Here is a 20455-nt window from a genome sequence, read left to right on the forward strand (position 1 = left end):
ACACACAAACAGGGTGCATCTCAAATTCAGCACTGCTAAAAAATGCACTCTAAGCTAAATTCTCAATGCATCACTTTGGATGTCCAGCTCTCACTCTGTCTAAGAACACCCCGCTGCGTTTTTTTTTTCTCATAGTTGAGTGACATAATGTGTTAGTGTGACGTTAACACTGAATTCTGAGTGCAGGGTGATTAAAAGCATTGGAACACAGTGATTAGAAAATAACTCTCTGACATGTTTCCTCTTCCATCCTCTAACAGCCTATCCCCACTCACCATTCACCGTGAGAGACACCTCCTTCTCCCCCGCCCCCACGCGAGGAACCACTGCCCGGCACACGTATTTCCCAGCATCCTCTTGTCTCACTGACTTCAGTGTCAGGATGTTCTCATTGCTCAGCACCTAAGGGAGAGGAGAGAGATCAAGTGTCAAAGGTCATAAGGTCATAGTGTCCTAAAGGATCAGAAGTGACCCTCTCAGGTTGATTTTCACAGGTAATAATAATAATAATAATGATAATGCTAATAATAATAATAATAATAAAATACTCAAATGTGTACATACCACTCCAGATCCTCGTTTCATCCAGACAATGGTGAGTGAAGGGTTTCCTGTCCAGGCACAGTTGAATACAGCATCTGATCCCAGGTCAACCTGCAGGGACTGTGGCTCTGCTGCCATACGAGGCCCGACTGCACACACAAACACACACACCAACACACACACACACACACACAGGCACGCACGCACGCACGCACACACACACACACACACACACACACACACACAGGCACGCACGCACGCACGCACACACACACACACACACAGGCACGCACGCACGCACACACACACACACACACACACACACACACACACACACGCACGTACACACGGGAGACAAATCATCCTAATGCTAAAGACTTACAGCCTTAAGCATGCACAGGTCACCATATTAAATTTTCATTATAATCATTGTATTCAAGGAAAAAAGGCCAGGCAAAAATCAATTGACTCTAATTAACTAAATGAAGTACAAAAGACAGCGTTTGGAGTTATGTGAGCACAGATGTGTTCCATAACTAAGACTGCAGGCCCTTTCTTTGTACTGGCCTGATGTGTTTCCTCACTAATTAACAAACAACCCCGAAAAACCTTTAATGAAAATGAGATTTCCAGAGGATGAATGGAGGAAGGGCTTCAGCAAAAAGTTACTCACAGTAGACATCCACATTTCGGCTAATGTTAGTGCTCCCCAGAGCATTGGTGACCTCACAGGAGACTGGTTCAGTGAAGAAGGAGTGGTCCACGATAACCTCATAAGTGTCTCCGGAAACTTCCTTAATCACGCTGCCTCCTTTGGCCCACCTAAACACACGGGTGCATTTGATATCGAGGTTAGTGCCGAGGTACCCCGAGATGTAAGGGCTACAACCTGCTTCAGTACCAAAAAAAGTAAAACTAAATAAAAAACAAAAACAAATTTTCTCAGCTCTGGATAGAATCAGGCACCTAGAAAATATTCGCACGATCAAAGCGGAAACCATTTAAATGGTTACAGAGGCACTAAGAAAAGAAGACCCATTTCCTGGTCCGCTTCCCCCTACATCACCATCATCAACTAGGCATGATGGCGGTTGTTAGGTGGGGTAGAGGTTAGCGAATGAAACTCAATGACAAGTGGCCTCCTTGCGCGCCCCAGGCTCTGGAACTGTTTTGGGTAGAGGAGGAATGATTGCACTGCTAGATGAGAAATCATTGGACTGAGGGATCCTTGCTTGCTTCAGCATGTTTCTCGCCTGCTTGGCGAGCAGACAGCAAGCTCTCCATTACGTTGAAAGGAGCTGGGCCACGGAAAAACAAATCTCCCAGTGACAAATAGGCAGAACCCCCATGACGCTACCAAATGACACCAACTGTACGCACCACAAAGGAGTCTGACAGTAATAAATTGACGTTTCTGTCTGTGAGGAACATTTCGTTTGTATTAGAGCGAGGCATCCTGTGGCAGAATATATTTTTTCCCTCTGAAAAGGAGGTTTAATGTTTTTCTTTTCTTTTTTTTTTCGTCATGTCAACAGTTGTGTTTAGGCTCATAGCAGGGGCTGAGTCCCCACTGGCATCCAGAAGAAGAACCATTTGTAAAAAATGAAGGCGAGTGTGAACATATATGTTAGCTCAATTCTTAGAATAACAATTCAACAAATTGGTGCATTTAGTGCTCATTATCTGTCTGCTGAATGAATGACTGTTTCTTGGGAAAAAAAAATTGAAATTAAAATTGAATGAGTTGTCCAGAATCTTCTAACACAGTCTCACTGTAAGAGTTCTATGTGTCACTGACATTACAGTTCAGCACCAAATTCAGCTTTTGTCTAGAGAAGTGTCGTTGAGTTAATAAAAGGTATTCTTCCTCCTTCTCCTGGAATTAGATAAGAGAGGAGCTCTAATTTCCTTACGTAACCTGAATGGAGAATATTCTTTCACACTGTATGCAAACTGCTGGGAACACTGTTAGCTATATATGGTCCAGAACACCTGTGTTTCCAAAAATATTTAAATCAGGCCAGATGGAATTGAGCAGTTCCTCCGCTCCCTCCTTTATCCTTGCTGTAAGACATTGTGTTGTTCTCTCAAACTTCATGTTTTTGAGCAATAACTGTCACCCATTTTTGCTTTCTGAGTAACTGTTGTACTTGAGGATGATCAGAAATTCAATAGGTAAATGTAAAAATTAAAGAAGTTTTTCATACTTTGAAGCAGCCTACATGTCACAGCTGATGATGACGGTGGTTCTTAACACATGTCAGGATGTTGAGGGTTTCAAATTAATTTCACATCCAGCATCACCAGCTCTTTGAAATACATTAATATCCACTGGGTATCATCTGTTTGCTACATCAGACTCTGTTGTATTCCCCGCAGTCTCACGCTGATCGTTCAAATGTACTGCTCATCATGAGAACTCTTTCCAACTTCAAAGCCCATTTCCTCAACAGCCTTGCTCACAATGGGAGACCCTGTAGATAACAAACAGTGTCTGAAGAACGCCTGACGACGAGTCGGCCCCGGAGCCAGAGAGCGACGCTCGAGTGTCACGATCGTTGACGCATGTGTTACAGAACAGATGAGACCAGGCATGGACTGCTGCCCCAAAATCCTTCTCTGAGTTCTATCCCCACTTCTGAGCTGATTCCCATGGTGTTCAAATCAAAGAGATGACCCGCTTAAGTTCTCTCAAACACCAACTGCACAGGAGAGACGTGGTGAGAATTGATCAGAGGAGGAGCTAGCTTGTATGCACAAACCAGGCCAAACCAGGCTGAGAGGCTTTGGACAGAAGGAAGACCCCAAATGGTGGGTTTGGTTGCCAGAAACAGAGAGACCATGCCCACTCAGATAGCCCAGTGATCTCTGTATGGCCAGGGTGTTGGTCTCCATCCAGGGTCAGCTGAACATGCTAAACATCACCTCCCTCCAGAGACTGCAGCAAAGACCTGTGTAAACTGCATTTTGGCTCATCCAACACTAGAGAAAATTCTAGATCACGGCTATACTAATGAGAGGATAGATCAGATGTGAGAGAGATCTGCTCTTGCTTTGGTCACTTTCTGAGGACAGAAGAAGCCAAAGTGGGATTCTTGGTAGTGATTTGGTGAAGTTTACCAGTATTTTTTTTTTTTTTGTAATAGCTGTTTTTAAGATGAAAAAAAAAAAACCTAAAGTTTAACAGGGTGGAAAAAACAAAGCACCCCCACCCCCACCTCTCAACAAAATCAAAATGTCAATGGAGATTCACACTACATTAGTGAGTGAACAGTATCAACAAAACGGAAGACATTGATGGATTCAGTGTTTCAGATTTTTTTTCTGAGGCCTTTTTGAATGACATTTTAATATAGTGCTGAGTAGAAGATGAATTGTACAGAGATGATGAAGCTGTCATTCTAATTTTCGCAGAACCCCAATATGGCTTGGACTTTGTCACCCACACGCAGACACACACACACACGCACACACACACACACACACACGCACACACACACACTTTCACTTCTATCTTTGTGAGGACACTCATTGACATAATGCATTCCCTAGTCCCTTACCCTTACCTCAACCATCACAAGTAAATGCCTAACCCCAACCCTTACCCTAACCCTAACCTAATTCAAACCTGAACTGTAAAACCAAGTCTTAACCCTCAAACAGCCCTTGGAAGAAGTGAGGCCAAACCAAAATGTCCTAACTTTCTCAAAATGTCCTCACTCCCAAGCTCTACAACTCAAACTGGCCCTCACAAGGATAGCTGTACAAGTACACACGCACGCACACACACACACAAACACACACACACACACACACACACACATGCGCGCTCCTGTTTGGCCCTGGTTGACACTTTCATCTCTACAATACAGGAATAGGACTTCAACAAGAGAGAAGGTGGCCACACTACCTAGAGCACTCCCATTGACTAAATAATCTATTGCATCAGTGGTGCTGTTTTTTTCTTATTGCAGGTGCACATCCCAGTAGATCCTAGTACGAGGGAGCAGGGGGGAGGAGACACCGTAGGATTGTTAATAACGGTAAAGAGATGATGGTACCACACTGAGCCTACAAATTCACAGCACATCAAGCACTCAGCACACTCAAAGCATCAAACATCGTCCTGGCAACCTCCCACCTGTCACCATGGGCACTTTCCACATGATTAAAATCTTTATTAACTAACTAAATAAACAATCAACAATGACAGCAACAGCAACTTTGACATAACTGTTTGAATCTTGTGAAAATTTAGAACTGTTGCTCATTAAGGCAAACCACTAAACATGGCTGACTCTTTTGTGATTGCTGTGTCTCTGGGAATTGTCCTCTCCACTCTTATGTTCCTCTCAACTCTAACATGCAATAGGCATGATTTGTGTATCATTGGTGCACTAGAGCTCTCCTGACAAACAGCAATTACCCCTTTTTCCTACCACAAATGTTCCCTTTTCTCCCCTCTAATAGAGATTTCCTATATTTAGTTTAACACATAATAGCACATTTGGACAAAAATTACCCCTGCATTGATCTGAGAGCCGTGTGAGGGCCCCGTGGCTCCCTGGCTCTCAGCAGAAGGCTATCATTAATTCAAACTCTGCCTTGATCTGCAGGCACTCCCACTGTGAAATTCATCAAGGCACGCATCAATCAGGATCATTATTAAACTCACTGAAGAAATGTCTCGGAATGGCCCATAGTGGTACCAGCTCCTGCCGCCATGGCTACATAGTTTAAATCCACAAAAGACGGGGGGGGGGGGGGGGGGGGGGGGACAGAGAGAGATTGTGTTGTATGGTAATGGTTTAGGATGGATGTGTTTGGGAAGCTGCTGGGAGACTCTCAAGCCAGAGATTGTGTATTGTAAGAAAAGCACTATAAAAATAAAATCGAATTGAACTGAACAGACTGTGTAAACTCTTATCTGATCTTATCAGAGACAGGCTGCATTAGTGGTGACTAACAGAAGTGGAAAACCAGTGCTCTGTGTTGGTTCTGTCCAGCTTGAGTCTCATTTCACAATTATTATGGCCTTCTCTCTCCCTCTCTCACTCTCTCTCTGCAGCCATCCTCAGCTCCTAATCAGCAAAATCAGTGGTAAACCAGTACAAAGTCAATGATGCCATCATTACTACACTCCCCTGTTCCAGCCTAGTCAATAATTACGACTTGCTTTCTAAACTTCAACTTCAACACAAATGAATGTCCCACAAATTCACGCATTAAGCCCTTTAAAACCTTTAAAACATAGAATTCTAATAAAGTGGACAAAGATCTCTCTCTCTCTCTCTCTCTCTCTCTCTATATATATATATATATATATATATATTTTTTTTTTTTTTTGTCCTCTTCATTAGAAACACTTGGACCTACACTCATTGGCCATTTCATGAGGTATACCTACATTATAGGTAAATTAAATAGGTGTACAGTCACACTGATTACAGTGTATCTGTTAACATGCACAATTTGTGTTGCTGATCCTTTTGTCCTTCAGCAATTTTCAGTTTCTGACCACAGAACCACTGCTGACCAGATTTTATTTGATGGTAGACCGCTCTCAACAAGGAGGCGATACTGAGGTGGTAGTGATGTGGTATTGGGTGTCGTGCTAGCATGAGTGTATCAGGCATAGCAGCATTGCTGGGGTTTTTACACATGTCAGTGTCACTGTTGGGTTGAAAATGGTTCATCACCCAATAATATCCAGCCAACAGTTGTCCTGTGGTAAGAAGCTGATAACTGATGAAGGGCCAGAGAATGGCAAACACAAACGGGGCAAGGTAACAGGGGGGCTGTAGTCTCTTATCGTACACCAACAAGGTACATCTACAAAACATGTGTCTGTAATAAAGTGGCTGGTGAGTGGATATGTAGAGTGTGTTGTATCTTGCTCCAAGGTGTTCTACACAAAGGCAATGATATGGGGCAAAGATGGTCTATTACAAATTTGAATAGGCCGGATTTCAAAACCAGGCCATATTTGTGGAGATGCATTTTTGCCAGCCTGTTTATGTAATGACTTTGTGTGTCTAGCAACATGTTTGCCATGCTGTAAAGGGAAGTGATGTACATGGTAAAGTGTCCCAGTGCTGTTATATTGTACATATCAATTCTTTTCACTCTTCTTCCACGGTCTCTCTTTTCCTGGCGTCTTATATAATCCCCAGCTCTTTTCAATCTTCAAACCTGAGAGGATGGTCCACTCACCCCCTCTGGAGCTCTGGTAACAACATGACCAACTGACATGTACACCTATTTTCATTGCTGGCTTACGCATGTACCACTCAAAGAGCCAATCGCAGATCAGCCAAGATGGTTTTGATATTTGTCATTCTAAGAGGAAAAAAACCCCCAAAAAACGCGTACAATCTATCACACAAAAACACAGCTCTGTTTTTTCCCCCTGAGAGTGTTTCACATCCATTCCATTTTCCAATATCTCTCTCAAGATTCAGAGTCTGGGCTATTCCCTTTGCTATTGATTTTACTCTGCTTATTCCACACTTGGTTTTAACATCCCCACAAAGAGTATGCTCAGACAAATATCCCACGCGCTACTCCTCTGCAAGGCTGAACGCAAGGTTACATAAAAAACTCATAACTTTCTTTCTTTTTTCACCTTTTTTCTTTTGAGTTTAGAGAAGAAAAAAACATGTCTTCAAGAGATTTGATCACTTTGTCAGGCAGAAATATCCTTGCTTTGATTTGACTGCCCCCGGTGACAGCTGGCTTCTAGCTTCGACAGAAAAGCCTCAATCTATCGTTGGTGAGCTTTTTGAATTCTTGTATGGATTTCAAATTACTCCAACAAAGCTTTCATATCCTTCATTCTGTGAGCTGGGTTACTGTCACGGTCGTGCATCTATTTTTGTGATTTTCCGTGGGGTAATTTGTGAACTGTGGTACCAGGGAGTCAACTGACACTTGTGTCAAAAGTCAAGAAAATGCTATTGCTGGACTGAAAGATTGAAAGAAGAGGAAGTTTGGAAGTAAAATAAGGCAGTAACCTGCTGATTTTTCCCCCCCTGAACTGACACTGAAAGATGAAAATGTATTTCCATGGTGTTGACAGCTGCTGGGTAAGGTAGTCAGTTTGGGATGCCTCATTCATGGCTATTTTTCATTGGATACTCTTCACGGTGTTGAATATGCTCTGTGTAGGAGCCGGGGTGTTTGTACCAGTGCTTGCTGAGACAGGTAAAGAGTTCTTACCTATACTGTGTGACTGGTGGATTGGCTTTTGCCGAACAGTGAAATTTAACCAGGTTACCCTCCAACACAGGCTGAGGTTCCACCGAGAGGTTAACCAATGGCAGGTCTGTGTAGAGAGCAAGACAGACAAAAAGACAAATGAGGAAACACATACACAATCCACTTTAAATAAAGGTCTGTTAAATTCTGAACCTTAAAAAATGTTTCTGACATATAACAAGAGTGATATTTTCACAGGCAGACCAAGGGTAAATGCCTCAAATAAAATACCTTTGAACTATCTAAGAATATTAAAGTCTTGTTAAATAAATAAATAAATAAATAAATAAATAAATAAAGAGAAAAAAAACATAAGGAAAAAAAACAGTCTCGTCAATTTGCCAAGATGGCTTCAATGAATCAGTGATTTGCACACAGTGTTCAATTACAATTAACATAAACTGACATTAAAATAACAGCTATTAAAAAATGGGTGGAAAATAACAAACACATCAGTTAGGATAATTGAATAAACATAGACTTAATCCATCATTGAAAGGGGGAGGTGCTACCCGCTCTTTCCATCTCTTTCATTTTTTAAATACTCAGCTCATATGCATAGTACCAAAAAAAAAAAAAAAAGAGAGAGAAAAAAATTCTGGCTCCATTCTTCTTTGGTGTAACACATTAACAATTCAAAGGACACTGTCAGTCAGTTATGTTTTATATCCATTTGGAGAAACACAAGGCAAGTCCAGAGCCAAAAACCCCTCAAGGGCAATAGGCTATACGGAAAGACAAGTCTGGATGCTAGAGTATACCACACATTTCACTTTTCCTCTGATGTGCCTTTTATATCCTCTTCACCATTTCCCAGGCATCCAATTTAAAAAATGAAAAAGAAGAAAAAACGGAACAAAAAACATCTGACACTAAATGCATGCGCCTCAAGATCTCTAGTTCAAAAAAACTCTCAACCGACGCTTATGTCTCCCCACAGAAACTGCTAAATATAACATTTGGTATAAAACGTCCACTTGTGGAATGAGTGATTGATGTATCAGCAAGCTAACTCTGAGTGTGAACAGTGAATGAACAGTTGTAATGGAAATAGACAGCCACTAAATTACAACCCATTAAGATATATACATTCACATTTATTCATTTCGCAGACGCTGTAATCCAAATGACCTCCAGGAAAGGTAGAATATCCATACATTGTCACATGTCTGTCATGGGTCTTCACTGATATTTCTAGGTCTTAAGAGAGAGACTAGGAGAGTGGAAGTTCATCTGTAAAGCATCTATTGTGGCTCTTGAGGAAAAGTAAAAAAAAAAAAAAAAAAAAGCATGGTAGCCTAGTTGTTATGCAGTTAGGGAGACTGGAGAGTGAGCAGAACATGAGCAAAGTAGCACAGATCAGCATTTTACCGTCCACAAGGGGCCTAAAGAGAGGAAGTGAAGGAGGAGAGGAAGATAGAGGTTGAATGAGATTTAGAAGCACGTGACTCTCCTGCATTTCAAAACTGCTCCAATATCCTCAGTGTCCAATTACGCTAATGTAATCTCCCCTGCCCCTGTGTTGGCAGGGAGACTAGGCACATAGACTGGCATGGCTGGCAGGATGGCCGGCAGGACCTCAGACACACTGCTGCTCCTCAGCTGGAGCCTCCTCAGGGCCCTGCTCTTTACAGATGGGGGTGGGGGTGGGGGTGGTGAGCATTGTGTGTGTGTGTGTGTGTGTGTGTGTGTGTGTGTGCATGCGCATGTGTCTGGTCTCTGGACTATTTGCCCTAAAGATACACAGCTGGACTAAATGAGTTCAGCTGCTGCAAGGCCCCAGTGTGGAGAGTGGTCCGGGTTCCTGGATGCCTCACAACACACACATGCACGCAAGCACGCGCACACACACACACACACACACACACACACACACACACACACACACACACGTATACACATCTCAAAAAACAAACTGAATTTTATGGTCCATTGAACAATCTGCTTTACCCAGGCCTGGCTGAGTTCTTGCAGTGTGTAACTTTGTGACCAGCAGTCTAGAGATGCACATGTATAGCAGCAGCCAGTGAAGGGAAAAAAAGAAAAGAGTTGACTAGCGAGACTCAGAGAATTAGATATGAAAGTTGGTTACGGTTTCATAAGACCTCAGGCTGCTTCTTTTTTTAAACACTGTCTGCCCCTCTCAAGACGTTTTGGAGGTAATGTGAAAAAACAAAAAAAAACCACCCTGAGTACAGATCTGAGAACTGAACTCATTACCGGATTTTGTATCATTAATGAAGCGAGGGAACGCCTTGCTTCTTTTATTTATTTATTTATTTATTTATTTATTTATTTATTTTATGAGTGACCCCTCTCTCAAATGGGAGTTACTCCAGAATTGTGGCATCAACCGATCAGTCTTTTTCTCAAGAGATGACTCTTTCTCAAGTCAAATGACTTTTTAGACCTCTCGCTAAGATGGACAGCCAATCTTCCATGGGGACCAGAGAGAAGGAGAGGGGTGCCAGCCTCCCACAAGCCTAAGGAAAGGAGCTCTGCAGCTGGATCTGCAAAGGCACAAAGCAGCCCCCTATGACCCAGGCTCCAGTGACAGACAGTGACTTAATAAAGAAATCTGTTTGTAACTTTGATGTATAAATGCATGAGTCGGCAGACTGGCTTGAGTATCTCACCCAACACATCAATATGCAAAAACTGCTAATTCCTCAGAATTATCTGGAGGGAGGGAGAGAGAGACGGAGAGAGAGACAGAGAGAGAAAGAGAGACAGATGATTAGAGGGGTTGGTGGCAATGACAAAAATGACAACGCTGAGGTAAAGGGAGGAGGAGAGAAGAGCAAGAGGGAGAGACAGAGAGAGAGAGAGAGAGAGAGAGAGAGAGAGAGACAGAGAGAGAGAGAGAGACAGAGAGAGAGAGCAGGAGGGAAGAAAGACAGTAGGCTGCTGACAGCTTTTGATCGGAAGTTCAAAGAGACGACCAGATGGCGTTTTTGAACAATTGGCCAACTTCTCCAGAGTTGGTGAGATGGTGCCAAAGCAAAATAGTTTCTTCCCTTTCTTAAATGTAGCTTTCCTCTTCTCTCTGGGTCATTGTAGCCAGCTGTTCTCTGACAGAGCAAACCTGCTGGAAAATAAGTCTGAATTTGAAGGCTGGGGGCAGGGGCTGCATTTACTGTGTGGGAGGAGACAAACTTGGTATAGCCATACCCTCTGCTGATTGGTCAGAGTTTTACTCAGAAATGCTAATTATTGAAGGTGCTACATTTTGATTAACGTACGGCGACCAAATGCTTGCTTCTATCCATTTGAAAGCAAGGCGGATATTCCTGTGTGTGTGTATGTGTGTGTGTGTGTGTGCGCGCGTGTGTGTGCGTGTGTGTGTGCGTGTGTGTGTGTGTGTCAGAGAGAGAGAGGGATAGTGTGGGGGGTTTGCATACACCCAAGCTTTAGCACGGCTTTTCTGCATGGTAATGAAGGATTTATCATATTTACAGATCCCCTTGATAAACATATCCAATCCTATCCAACATATCCAGTTCTATCCAAAGGATGACATATCCTGGAAACACATTGTAAACATAGGAGATAGCTGGTATTTCACAGTGTGGTGGTTTTGATTCATGATTCATAACCACTACAGTTTCACAGTGATGGGATCATGGGGCCATCGTTTTCACAGTAATGACAATCAGATAAAATGCACATCAGAAAGCAAGACAAGTATCTATAGCACAGCCCACACTCCCTGCTTCACTTCTGATGCAATACCTCATACAGTACCTCAGTCAATTTTATATTTAGATGCTAATTCACTTAACCTCAGGTCAGGTTATACTGCGAGACCTTATGTTCAGCAGAAAACACTGAGATAAATCTAATTTCCAGGCATTACGGTGATTATAGAGGAAAATGGAGCAGTAAAAATGCATTGAGTTTGACAAGTTTGAGCAGAGAAAAGTAATGTACTGACTAATGTTAGGACTGGTTTAATCTGGGCTGAAGAAAAACTGACAGGGAGCTGTCTCCAATCCAAGAGCCTTCCGGAATAGGAATGATCTAAGCTCGCGTCAAATCCCTAAAGTATGTAATGACTTTTGTTGCGGGTGACATTATTGTGTTGAACCAAGCGGTCAATTAGCGAAGTCTGAACGACGAGTGGCGATTGCAGGAGAGAGAGAGCATGTGTGTGCATGAATGTAAGCACACACTCTTACCCATGCACACACACACACACACACATACATGCATGTCTGCTTTTGATCTCCTATTGCTAGGAACTTTCCTTCAGCTTCATACAGAAAATCAAATTTCTGTCTAATGCAGAACGCTCATGAGAGGTTTTGTCAATTGTTTATCCATGCTAGCACCATAAACTTGCCCAGGATGCCTAGTGACACTCTTCCTTCTCTTTCTCCACCTCTTCCTCATGTGATTCAGACGGTTCAGGTAACCTTTAATCAGACTGGCGAGCAGCCCATGGAGAAATAACAGCCATGGCCCATCGATCCCCGTCCCGTCCTGTCTCTCTTTGTCAGATGTCATGTGTGTCAGGGTCTGATCTTTGTGTGTACTGCAGTCTCAACGTGTGAGCGGAGGAATTCAAAAGAAAGGGCCATGTTATTGATTTGTCTCTTTTTCTGTTTGTGTCCCTTTTGTGAGCTTTAGATTGACCAGAGTGCTCAACCCCTCTATTCAAAGTGTCTCTGTGTGACTCAGATCCACGTACAGGTCAAAAATGTACCACTCGTCTCACACCTCTTCTTACAGCTTGAATATCCCTTATCCAAAATGCCTGGGACCATAAGTGTTTCTGATTTTGGACTTTTTTCGGATTTTGGAATACAGTAATTGAATATGCATAACAGGATATCTTGGTGCCAACAGAGCATCAGAGCCCCACATGGGCATGAGGTCAGGCATAGAATTTTCCACTTGTGGCATCATGTCGGTGCTCAAAAAATTTCGGATTTTGGAACATTTCAGATTTCGGATTTTCGGAATAGGGATGCTCCACCTGTACTATCTATTTCTCTTTCCCATCATGGATCTATTCCTGTTTTTTCATAAGTAGCTCATGTTGTATGCTTGCCATGAGATGTGTTTAGTATCTGAGTGAGAGTGATGAATGAGTATGTACAGTACATGAGGTAAAACAGGAATGACGGGAGCTAGGGAAGCTTTTCGTTCATTGAAAGTAAATGAGGACTCTTTTAAGTGCACATTTTCATGCATTTTCCATGCAATTATGTACTAGCCTCTTTTCTGCTTCCTATATGCTTGGCTTATTTCACTTTAAATAATGTTCTGTGTGTGTGTGTGTGTGTGTGTGTGTGTGTGTGTGTGTGTGTGTGTGTGCGCGTGCGTGCGTGTGTGTGTGTGTGCGTGCATGCGTGTGTGCGCGTGTGTGTGTGTGTGTGAGATTGTGTATGTGTGTATATGTGTGTCTAATGTTATACAAAGTGTAGATGTAGCCCTGGGCATCTTCTCTCTGCCTCTGTCTTCTCCATTCCCTGCAGCAGTTCAGCTATTCTCTTGCTCACTCTTTCTCCCAGATGTCTCCACTCTGGGTCCACCGACAGCTGTCCACCATCAATATTAATATCCCAGCATGTTGCTACAGCACCCAGCGTGGGGTAGAAGCATGCCCCAGCAGTCCTGTTCTTTCTCTGCCCAGAGAGTTGGGCCTTACCTCACCTTTCCCACTGACAAATCTCTTATTCATGGAGCACCTGTGTTTGTGTATACAGAAATCTCTCACAATTCAGCTCTCTCTACATCAAGCCTTCTCTCTGTTTCTACCCAAAACATTTCACGGCTTTGTCTGCACACACTACAGCAGGCCTGCGTTTAGTCTCTCTTTCTAGAAAGACTAGTTCATTCCCTCATTCGTCTGCAGAAAGTCCTGCTGACTCCACGTGGCATTGGAAACCTCATTATCCTCTTTGCGTGTTTCCCGGATTTTGCCTTCACCTGCCTGTCTCTGAGGGGCATTCTGTTTCAGCCGCTTCACAAAATTTGCAACAAGGCACTCTCCGCTCTCTCTCGCCTGTGAATTTAAATTTTTTTTTTTCCTTTCTGGAGAGACGAGACGAGGCTGGTATAATCAAATTAGCGAGCGAGCATCAAGACTTTAGTGAATTCCTACCCGCCGTGGATGAATCAAAGTTCAATTACAGTTTCGTTTGATTTCTCGTGCGGCTTAATTAAAGCAAGGGGACGGCGGTGTGGAGTTGGACAACACTCGGGTGTACTGAGTCTCAATGTGTCCACAGGGCATGAGAAAAAAAAAAGAAAAAGAAAAAGAGCAGTGGAATGCAGAGGGAAAAAAAAAGAGTGAAACACGAAAAGAGAAGCAAGAGAAGCGATGCTAGTAACCATCAGTAGATTTTCATTCCCAATGTTAAGAGGGGAAAAGGGCTTTTTTTTTTTTTTTTTACTGTTATTCATAGCTGAACGGTAACTAGAGAGAACAAGTTGAAATTTTATTATCAAAGAATACTCCCGCTTGGTATTCACAGCCTTGTGTTTGGATACGTCGTCATGACGCCAGCATCAATCCAAGTCATGCCTCTTCATTACTCGCTCCTGACAAACAGCCATTTTGCAAACAACCATCTCTCTCGCCTGAAGCTTCGCATAACAAAAAGATTAGAGCAAACTCCTATGGCTGTAAAACACCACCAACTGTTAATCATTCTTGCTTCCTCCTGCACTCGCCTCTGTGCTTGCATTCCGCCATTGTAGTGGAAAGTGTCTCTTGTGGTGTACATAGTAAAAAGAATGGAGCCGTCACCAGTAATGGATCTCTAAATAGCATTTTCTGCTTTATTAGTCATACTTAATAGCATTGAAGAGGGAATGGGGAGGTGCCCCCCTCCTTCTCCCCCCATTTTGCTCAGAGACCCTCACTTCTGTAAAAATAATTCTTGATCGTCAAAGATTCTGTGACAATTGACTCTGGATACGTTTTATACGGTAGGTTTGCTTTGCCTGCTTTTAGTGGAAAATTTTACTCATGTGCGGTTGAAAAGATTGATGGGGAAGGAAAGGCACTAAAAGAACAAGTGAAATGTGAGCAAATCTTGTGGGAAGCAGTCTCACAAAGAAGAGAATCACTATCAGTTGCATAGGGGTTATACCAAGTAATATTACGTTCATTATATTAAAAAACCATGGCCATCCCCTTGCCACTCTCTTTATGAACAACCCATAACCAATTATGGGTCTCTGTCAAAAAGGACAATTAAAACAATGTGTTTCTTGCACAAAGGCTGGAAAGTCTTAATTGAAAACACTGAGATAGTGAATTGAACATGCCTAAAGTTAACTTTTTACTCTGGTGTGCCTCTTAAGGATGGAAGCGTACAGAAAAGCAGAGAGTAATGGCTGAGAGAGAGAGAGGTGAAAACAATATTGAATGAACGAATTTAGAGGGCTATATGAGGACAGAGAGTGGGCGAGAGATAAAGAAAGAAAAAGAAAGCAAAAGAAAGATGGAGACAGTCAGGTTCTACTCACGCTGGATGTCAATGGTGACGCTGGTTTCCTTGCCACTGGGTACTGCCTTGTTGGAAGCACGACAGGTGATCTTTTGGCCCGTCTCGATGTTAGAGGGCGATATGTAGAGTGTGCTTACTGTGCTTTCCCTTCGCCCATCTCGCATAAGTGTCTAAAAGGGCGGGCGTAAACAAAGAAGGAAAAAAAAACATATGTCAAGTTGTGATTCAGGCATGTAGAGGATGAATGTTTTTAAAAAAAAAGCCTTCAAGGCCGATGCTCAATAATGTTCTCAATCCATTTGCCTACAAGACAATGAGAGAGGAACAGACCGTACACTATCTCCTGCTTCCTCTGGGAAGACTTGATTGATTCTATGAGAAAGGGGGAGGTGGGGGGGGGGGGGGGGGGTGTTGGTTTTAAAAAGAAAACTGTTTTTGCGAAAATGCTTTCGCAAGTGTGTGGAGAGTAGTGCAATGCATGGCTTGTCATACACAACAAAAGAAATCAATCTTCTTCTCAGTCATCTTGTGCCTCGAGTCTCAACCACGATGCAGACATGTTGAGGAGCCGCCATCTGGAAGCGTCGGACAGAATCCGCGCGCTCCGTCACACACCGGGAGCAGCTCCGAGGGAGACGCTAGCTGGTGCAATGGTGAGGTTACTTAAGACGCTCAGCCCAGCAGAACAAATTGGCCGATCTAGCAGCATTCACACTGTGAGACCACCGCGTTGAGCCCAGAGCCTCTCCAGACGGGCCTTCACGCCACGCCACACCGATCCCCCACGTCAAAGGATTCCCTCCATTACTCTCGCCCATCTCGCCAAGCCCAGAGATCCTCACGGCAAAAGAAAAAGGACCAACAAATATTTGCCCGGCTTCTGTACAACCCCCCCTCACGGCACATGCTCTCCGGAAATTGCAACATTGACTGTTTTTGTCGGCAGAGATAGAACACATGTTCCAAACACATGTTTGTAGAGCACAACACATGTCACTGATTTAAACCATCGTCAGCAATATCATATTAGTTTGGCGTTGTGTTGTCTTTTTTTAACACTTGTAATTACTGCGGTGCATAGAAGCTGTACTTTTTCTATCATCTTAAGGTTTTCAATGAAAAATGAAAATGAGTATGTTCAAAGCTAATATATGAACATCACTGAAGGCTTTGCTTTTATAAATTACTCTTATTAAGACGTCATCTCATAATGAATGATTCTTTTAGGTTTTTTGGGACCAAAATATTCCTGTCAAAGCATCAAGTGAGCCTAAATCTCTCTAACTCTTTCAGCCCAAAAGTTTTGACTTGTGTGGGAGGTTTGACTAAGACCCCATCTGTGGCTTCTGCTCTCTCTGAGCCCTTGTATTTCCATCGTCTGCACAGCCCCAGTGTGGAAGGGGTAGGCTAGAATAATGAACTTTTGAGCCAAAGTCATGGCTACATGTTAATAATTAAGCTTGTCATCGCACAGCCCCATTGACAGTGTGTTCACTAATAGTAGTAATTACTAGCTCATTTTAATTTTTCTTCAATCAGATTTTTTTTTCTTTAAAAAAAAAAAAAAAACATAATGAAAACCTTCCCACCATCCCACTGAGAGAGAAGTGCAGCGGGGCTTGTATTAAAGTGTCAAGAAACGTGCGATTAGTGAAGTTGGAGGGTCCAGGAGAAGCTAAGCACTGCCAAATGCAGCTAGCCGTGCGTTACCTCACACAATGAGACCTGAGGATGACCTTCAAAAGTGTGAATCTGAGAACATATGCGCAGTATCCCAGGATATCTACTGCTTCTCCTTCTGCATATCTACTGAGCAAAGATAACTATTCTTCATGTTGAAAACATTCCACAATCTAATTTTCATGCATACCAGCGGAACCAAAAGAATGTGTATTCTGTGTATCATTTGAAATGATTGTGCTGTGTGGTCACACAGTGAAGAAGACAGGGGTGGATCAGTGGTGTTGAAGCCTGGGCATTGACTTCTGAAGCAGATGCTATCGGCTTTCAGCGAGTGAATGTGTGAGCGTGGCATCGTCTGTGACAGAGTCAGGATGGTTTGTGTCCATGCTAAGGCCCTGTCTCAAATCATTAATCTAGAACGAGCCCTGAAACAGTCTGAGCCTCAACACTTCAGTCCTGAGCCCCTGCATGGCATAAAAATAGCTCCAAATTATGAATGGATCATTTCTCATAGGGCAGCCTGGAGCTGGAGGAAGGAGGAAGGCCTTGCCTTTTGGTGAGGAGAGCAAAAGGGACAAAGCTAGAAACAAGAGACATCATCCGATGCGATGAAACAGAAGCATATGGAGAAGGACAAAACATGGTATTACAGAGGAATAGAAGATTTTTTTTTTTTTTATGTTTGCTTCACTATTGCGTCACCAGCTTTTTTGGAAATGGGGTTCTTGTGCATTCCACTGGCTTTGATAGCTGAGTATAAAGGCACTCTTCATCTGAAAGCAACAGGACTGTATTTGACCGCACATACCTGATCAGAATAACCCCGTCATACTAGAATCAAGTCAATGATGTCATAATCGTGAATTTAAGTGATAAAGTGATAAAGGGATAAAAAGAGATAAAAAATAAAGTAAAAAAAAAAACAGAGCCAATACAATGCACCGAATCCTCAGATATACACTTTTTTTTAACATAAGAATACAATGGTGAAAGAAAAAAGGGAGATTGGCAAATCTTTTCTTTGAAACTCAATCCAGATAGGCCTGTCAAACTGTCAAATATCTTACCAACAAGCATGAAAAGTCACTTTAGTGTAAGACTTGATAACTTCTGCACCCTGCTGCCAGATATTTCAGAAAAGTTAGGTCATTCTAATCTGTGACGCAGCATAAGCAAAATATTTCCCATCCACCGATTTAACTTTGCTGAGCTGCTTAACAGGTTGGTTTAGCATAATGTTGTACTGGCTCTGCAGACTGTTTTCATTAGGTTCATCTCCAGCTCAGAAAATAATAATTAAATATCACAGCGATGGTTAGACCTCAAGGGACGCCGTCGTTAATAATTTGGGCAACATTAACATTCTGCTGTTAATCTAACAAGCCTTTGATATCTCCAAACACGGAATGTGGCTGGAGGTCACATCAAATCAACCATTTTAATTTCAGACCACCCTAGCCTCACATTTCACAGTCTATTACTGGATACTAATATAACTTTTAGCTTGATAAGTTGCAGGCGCTTTGTTTTTTTTTGGTTTTTTTCCTTCTTCTTCTTCTTCTTCTTCTTCTTTTTTTTCTTTACCTTTTACCCCCAACAGAAGGGGAATGTAATCTGTTTCTCTGTTCCTGAGGTTAAAGAGTCATTCTTTGATTAACTTATTTAATCTCATCACTTCCAGTTCAGATTAATTTTCACCATTTTAATGCCGCAATTAATTAAATGCCTCTTTAGTTCAACCATCTCCCACTTTTAATTTCCATGGCAAAATGCCAGGAAGGTTAATTAGCTTGAGAAGAAAAGGGGGTCAGAAGGGGTCTAACAATGAGATGGAGAAGGAGTGATTTCTTTTAACATGAAAGAAGTTGTAGGCAGTTGTTTTGAACAAAACAGGTAAAGCTAACATTCTATTCTCCCAAGGTGTGATTCCAGGTGTGACTCTACCTGCTAAATGTGTAAAAACAAGTCACACATCCAGCATGCTTTTAAAGTTAATTAGTGCAGCGACTCTTTCTGGAAGGTTTGCATTCAAGCTCTCTATTTCATGTTGAGCATTGCCATTTAACGACTTGTCTCTAATTATAGAGAAAAGTTTTCTAAAGTTTGTGAGGACATAATGAAATTGAAAGACAGATAAAAAAGACAGCTTTGAAGGCTTGTGGAGAAAAGAAAAAAGAGAGACAGAAAGAAACAACATAAAACTTATCTACGGAGGAACGATAAGCCATGCAGCGCTCTGGTGTGGCGGCTTTGTATGCCCAAGAAGGCGGAAACAATCCGCGCTCTAAAATATGAGAATTTGCCGTGCGTGAAGAGACATAAGAACGCTTCCGCCCCCCACTCCCCCCTTCGCCCCAAGTGCTTTCCTTTGTTTTGTTACCAGCAATTGCCCCATGTGCAACCAAATGCCCGTTTTCAGCAACTGTGTAGCATAAACTGTGTTCTCTAATCACTCCCAGTATTGTTATGTCCCTCTAATAATGACAAATTAAGGCGTTAAGTCAATGAGGTTTGCTGTGCTTAAGTTACCTGCGCTAACTACGTGATTTTAATGGTCTCTGAAGACGATTATCTCTATAGAATCTCATTGGCTCTGACTTTTTCACAGTAGCCACAGTGAATTAATTTGAGATTGAATGGGATAATTGATCATTTAAATCATGTTGGCCTGGTAGCAGCAGTGTCATAGAAGCCATTTGTAGAGAAGAGAAATGCATTCGCTCTTGTCTCACATTCACCGTCATGCCTTCGTTCGTTCTTATTATCTCGTCAAAACGTGTGGGTGAGAGAGGAGGACAGAACCGCCGATTATCCCTTTTTCTTCCCGGTCCCCTTGTCATTATTCAGACTAAATGATTGCGTCTTAATTGAACACTCTGTGCTTTAATGGCGCAGACAGAGATACGAGAGGACAGGGCCCTTTCCATCAGTCGTAGGTGGAGGCTCGGATTCTGTTTCAGTCTCTCTGTCAGTGATGTGGAGTGAAGGTTCTTTCTTCAATGAGCAAAAAGTCTGTCATGTGTTCTGAATGGAAAATAGGCTTGTCTTCAGAATAGCATCTTAGAATGTCATTTAGCTGCTCTGTGGTAGATGTAAATATCAGAAATAGTGAAAAGGCAGCAAGAAATATTGGTCTGAAAACCTCTTTTAAATGATCACAGACATCAAAAGGCCAAAAGGCATCTATGAAACCTGGGCGTCCAGTGTCCCTAAGGCTCCTCTGTGGATCAGGGTCGAGGAGTCAGGCTTCAGTTATCACATGTGGGAATGCTGACATGTATAACAGTGCTTCCAGATGGCTGTAGTGTGCGCTTGTGTTAACACATAGTGAGTTTTCAGGATCTCATTAAATTTACCATATCTGGAGGATGAGAGAATGAACACACACACACACACACACACACCCTGAGACACATACACTGGTGCATATTATCGTGTTAATAACTCATTTCCTCTGGAGATGAAATCTTTTAAAGGTGGCCTATAACAGGTTTTGTTTAGTCGAGCAT

At 42.5% G+C, this 20455-nt stretch overlaps 1 protein-coding gene across 2 annotated transcripts in view; it reads right to left on the reverse strand.

Moving 5' to 3' along the window:
• kirrel3b (kirre like nephrin family adhesion molecule 3b) overlaps positions 1–20455 on the reverse strand; it is a 54728-nt gene that overhangs the window by 14335 nt on the left and 19938 nt on the right. For both annotated transcript variants that reach the window (XM_030765863.1, XM_030765862.1), the window contains exons 4-8: positions 15283–15433; positions 7762–7867; positions 1217–1365; positions 565–692; positions 276–402 (exon numbers count right to left, since the gene is read on the reverse strand). In XM_030765863.1, the coding sequence (XP_030621723.1) occupies positions 276–402; positions 565–692; positions 1217–1365; positions 7762–7867; positions 15283–15433 (661 nt within the window). The remainder of the gene's footprint in view (positions 1–275; positions 403–564; positions 693–1216; positions 1366–7761; positions 7868–15282; positions 15434–20455) is intronic.

The sequence above is a fragment of the Chanos chanos genome, chromosome 2 (assembly GCF_902362185.1).
Source record: "Chanos chanos chromosome 2, fChaCha1.1, whole genome shotgun sequence".
NCBI lineage: Eukaryota > Metazoa > Chordata > Actinopteri > Gonorynchiformes > Chanidae > Chanos > Chanos chanos.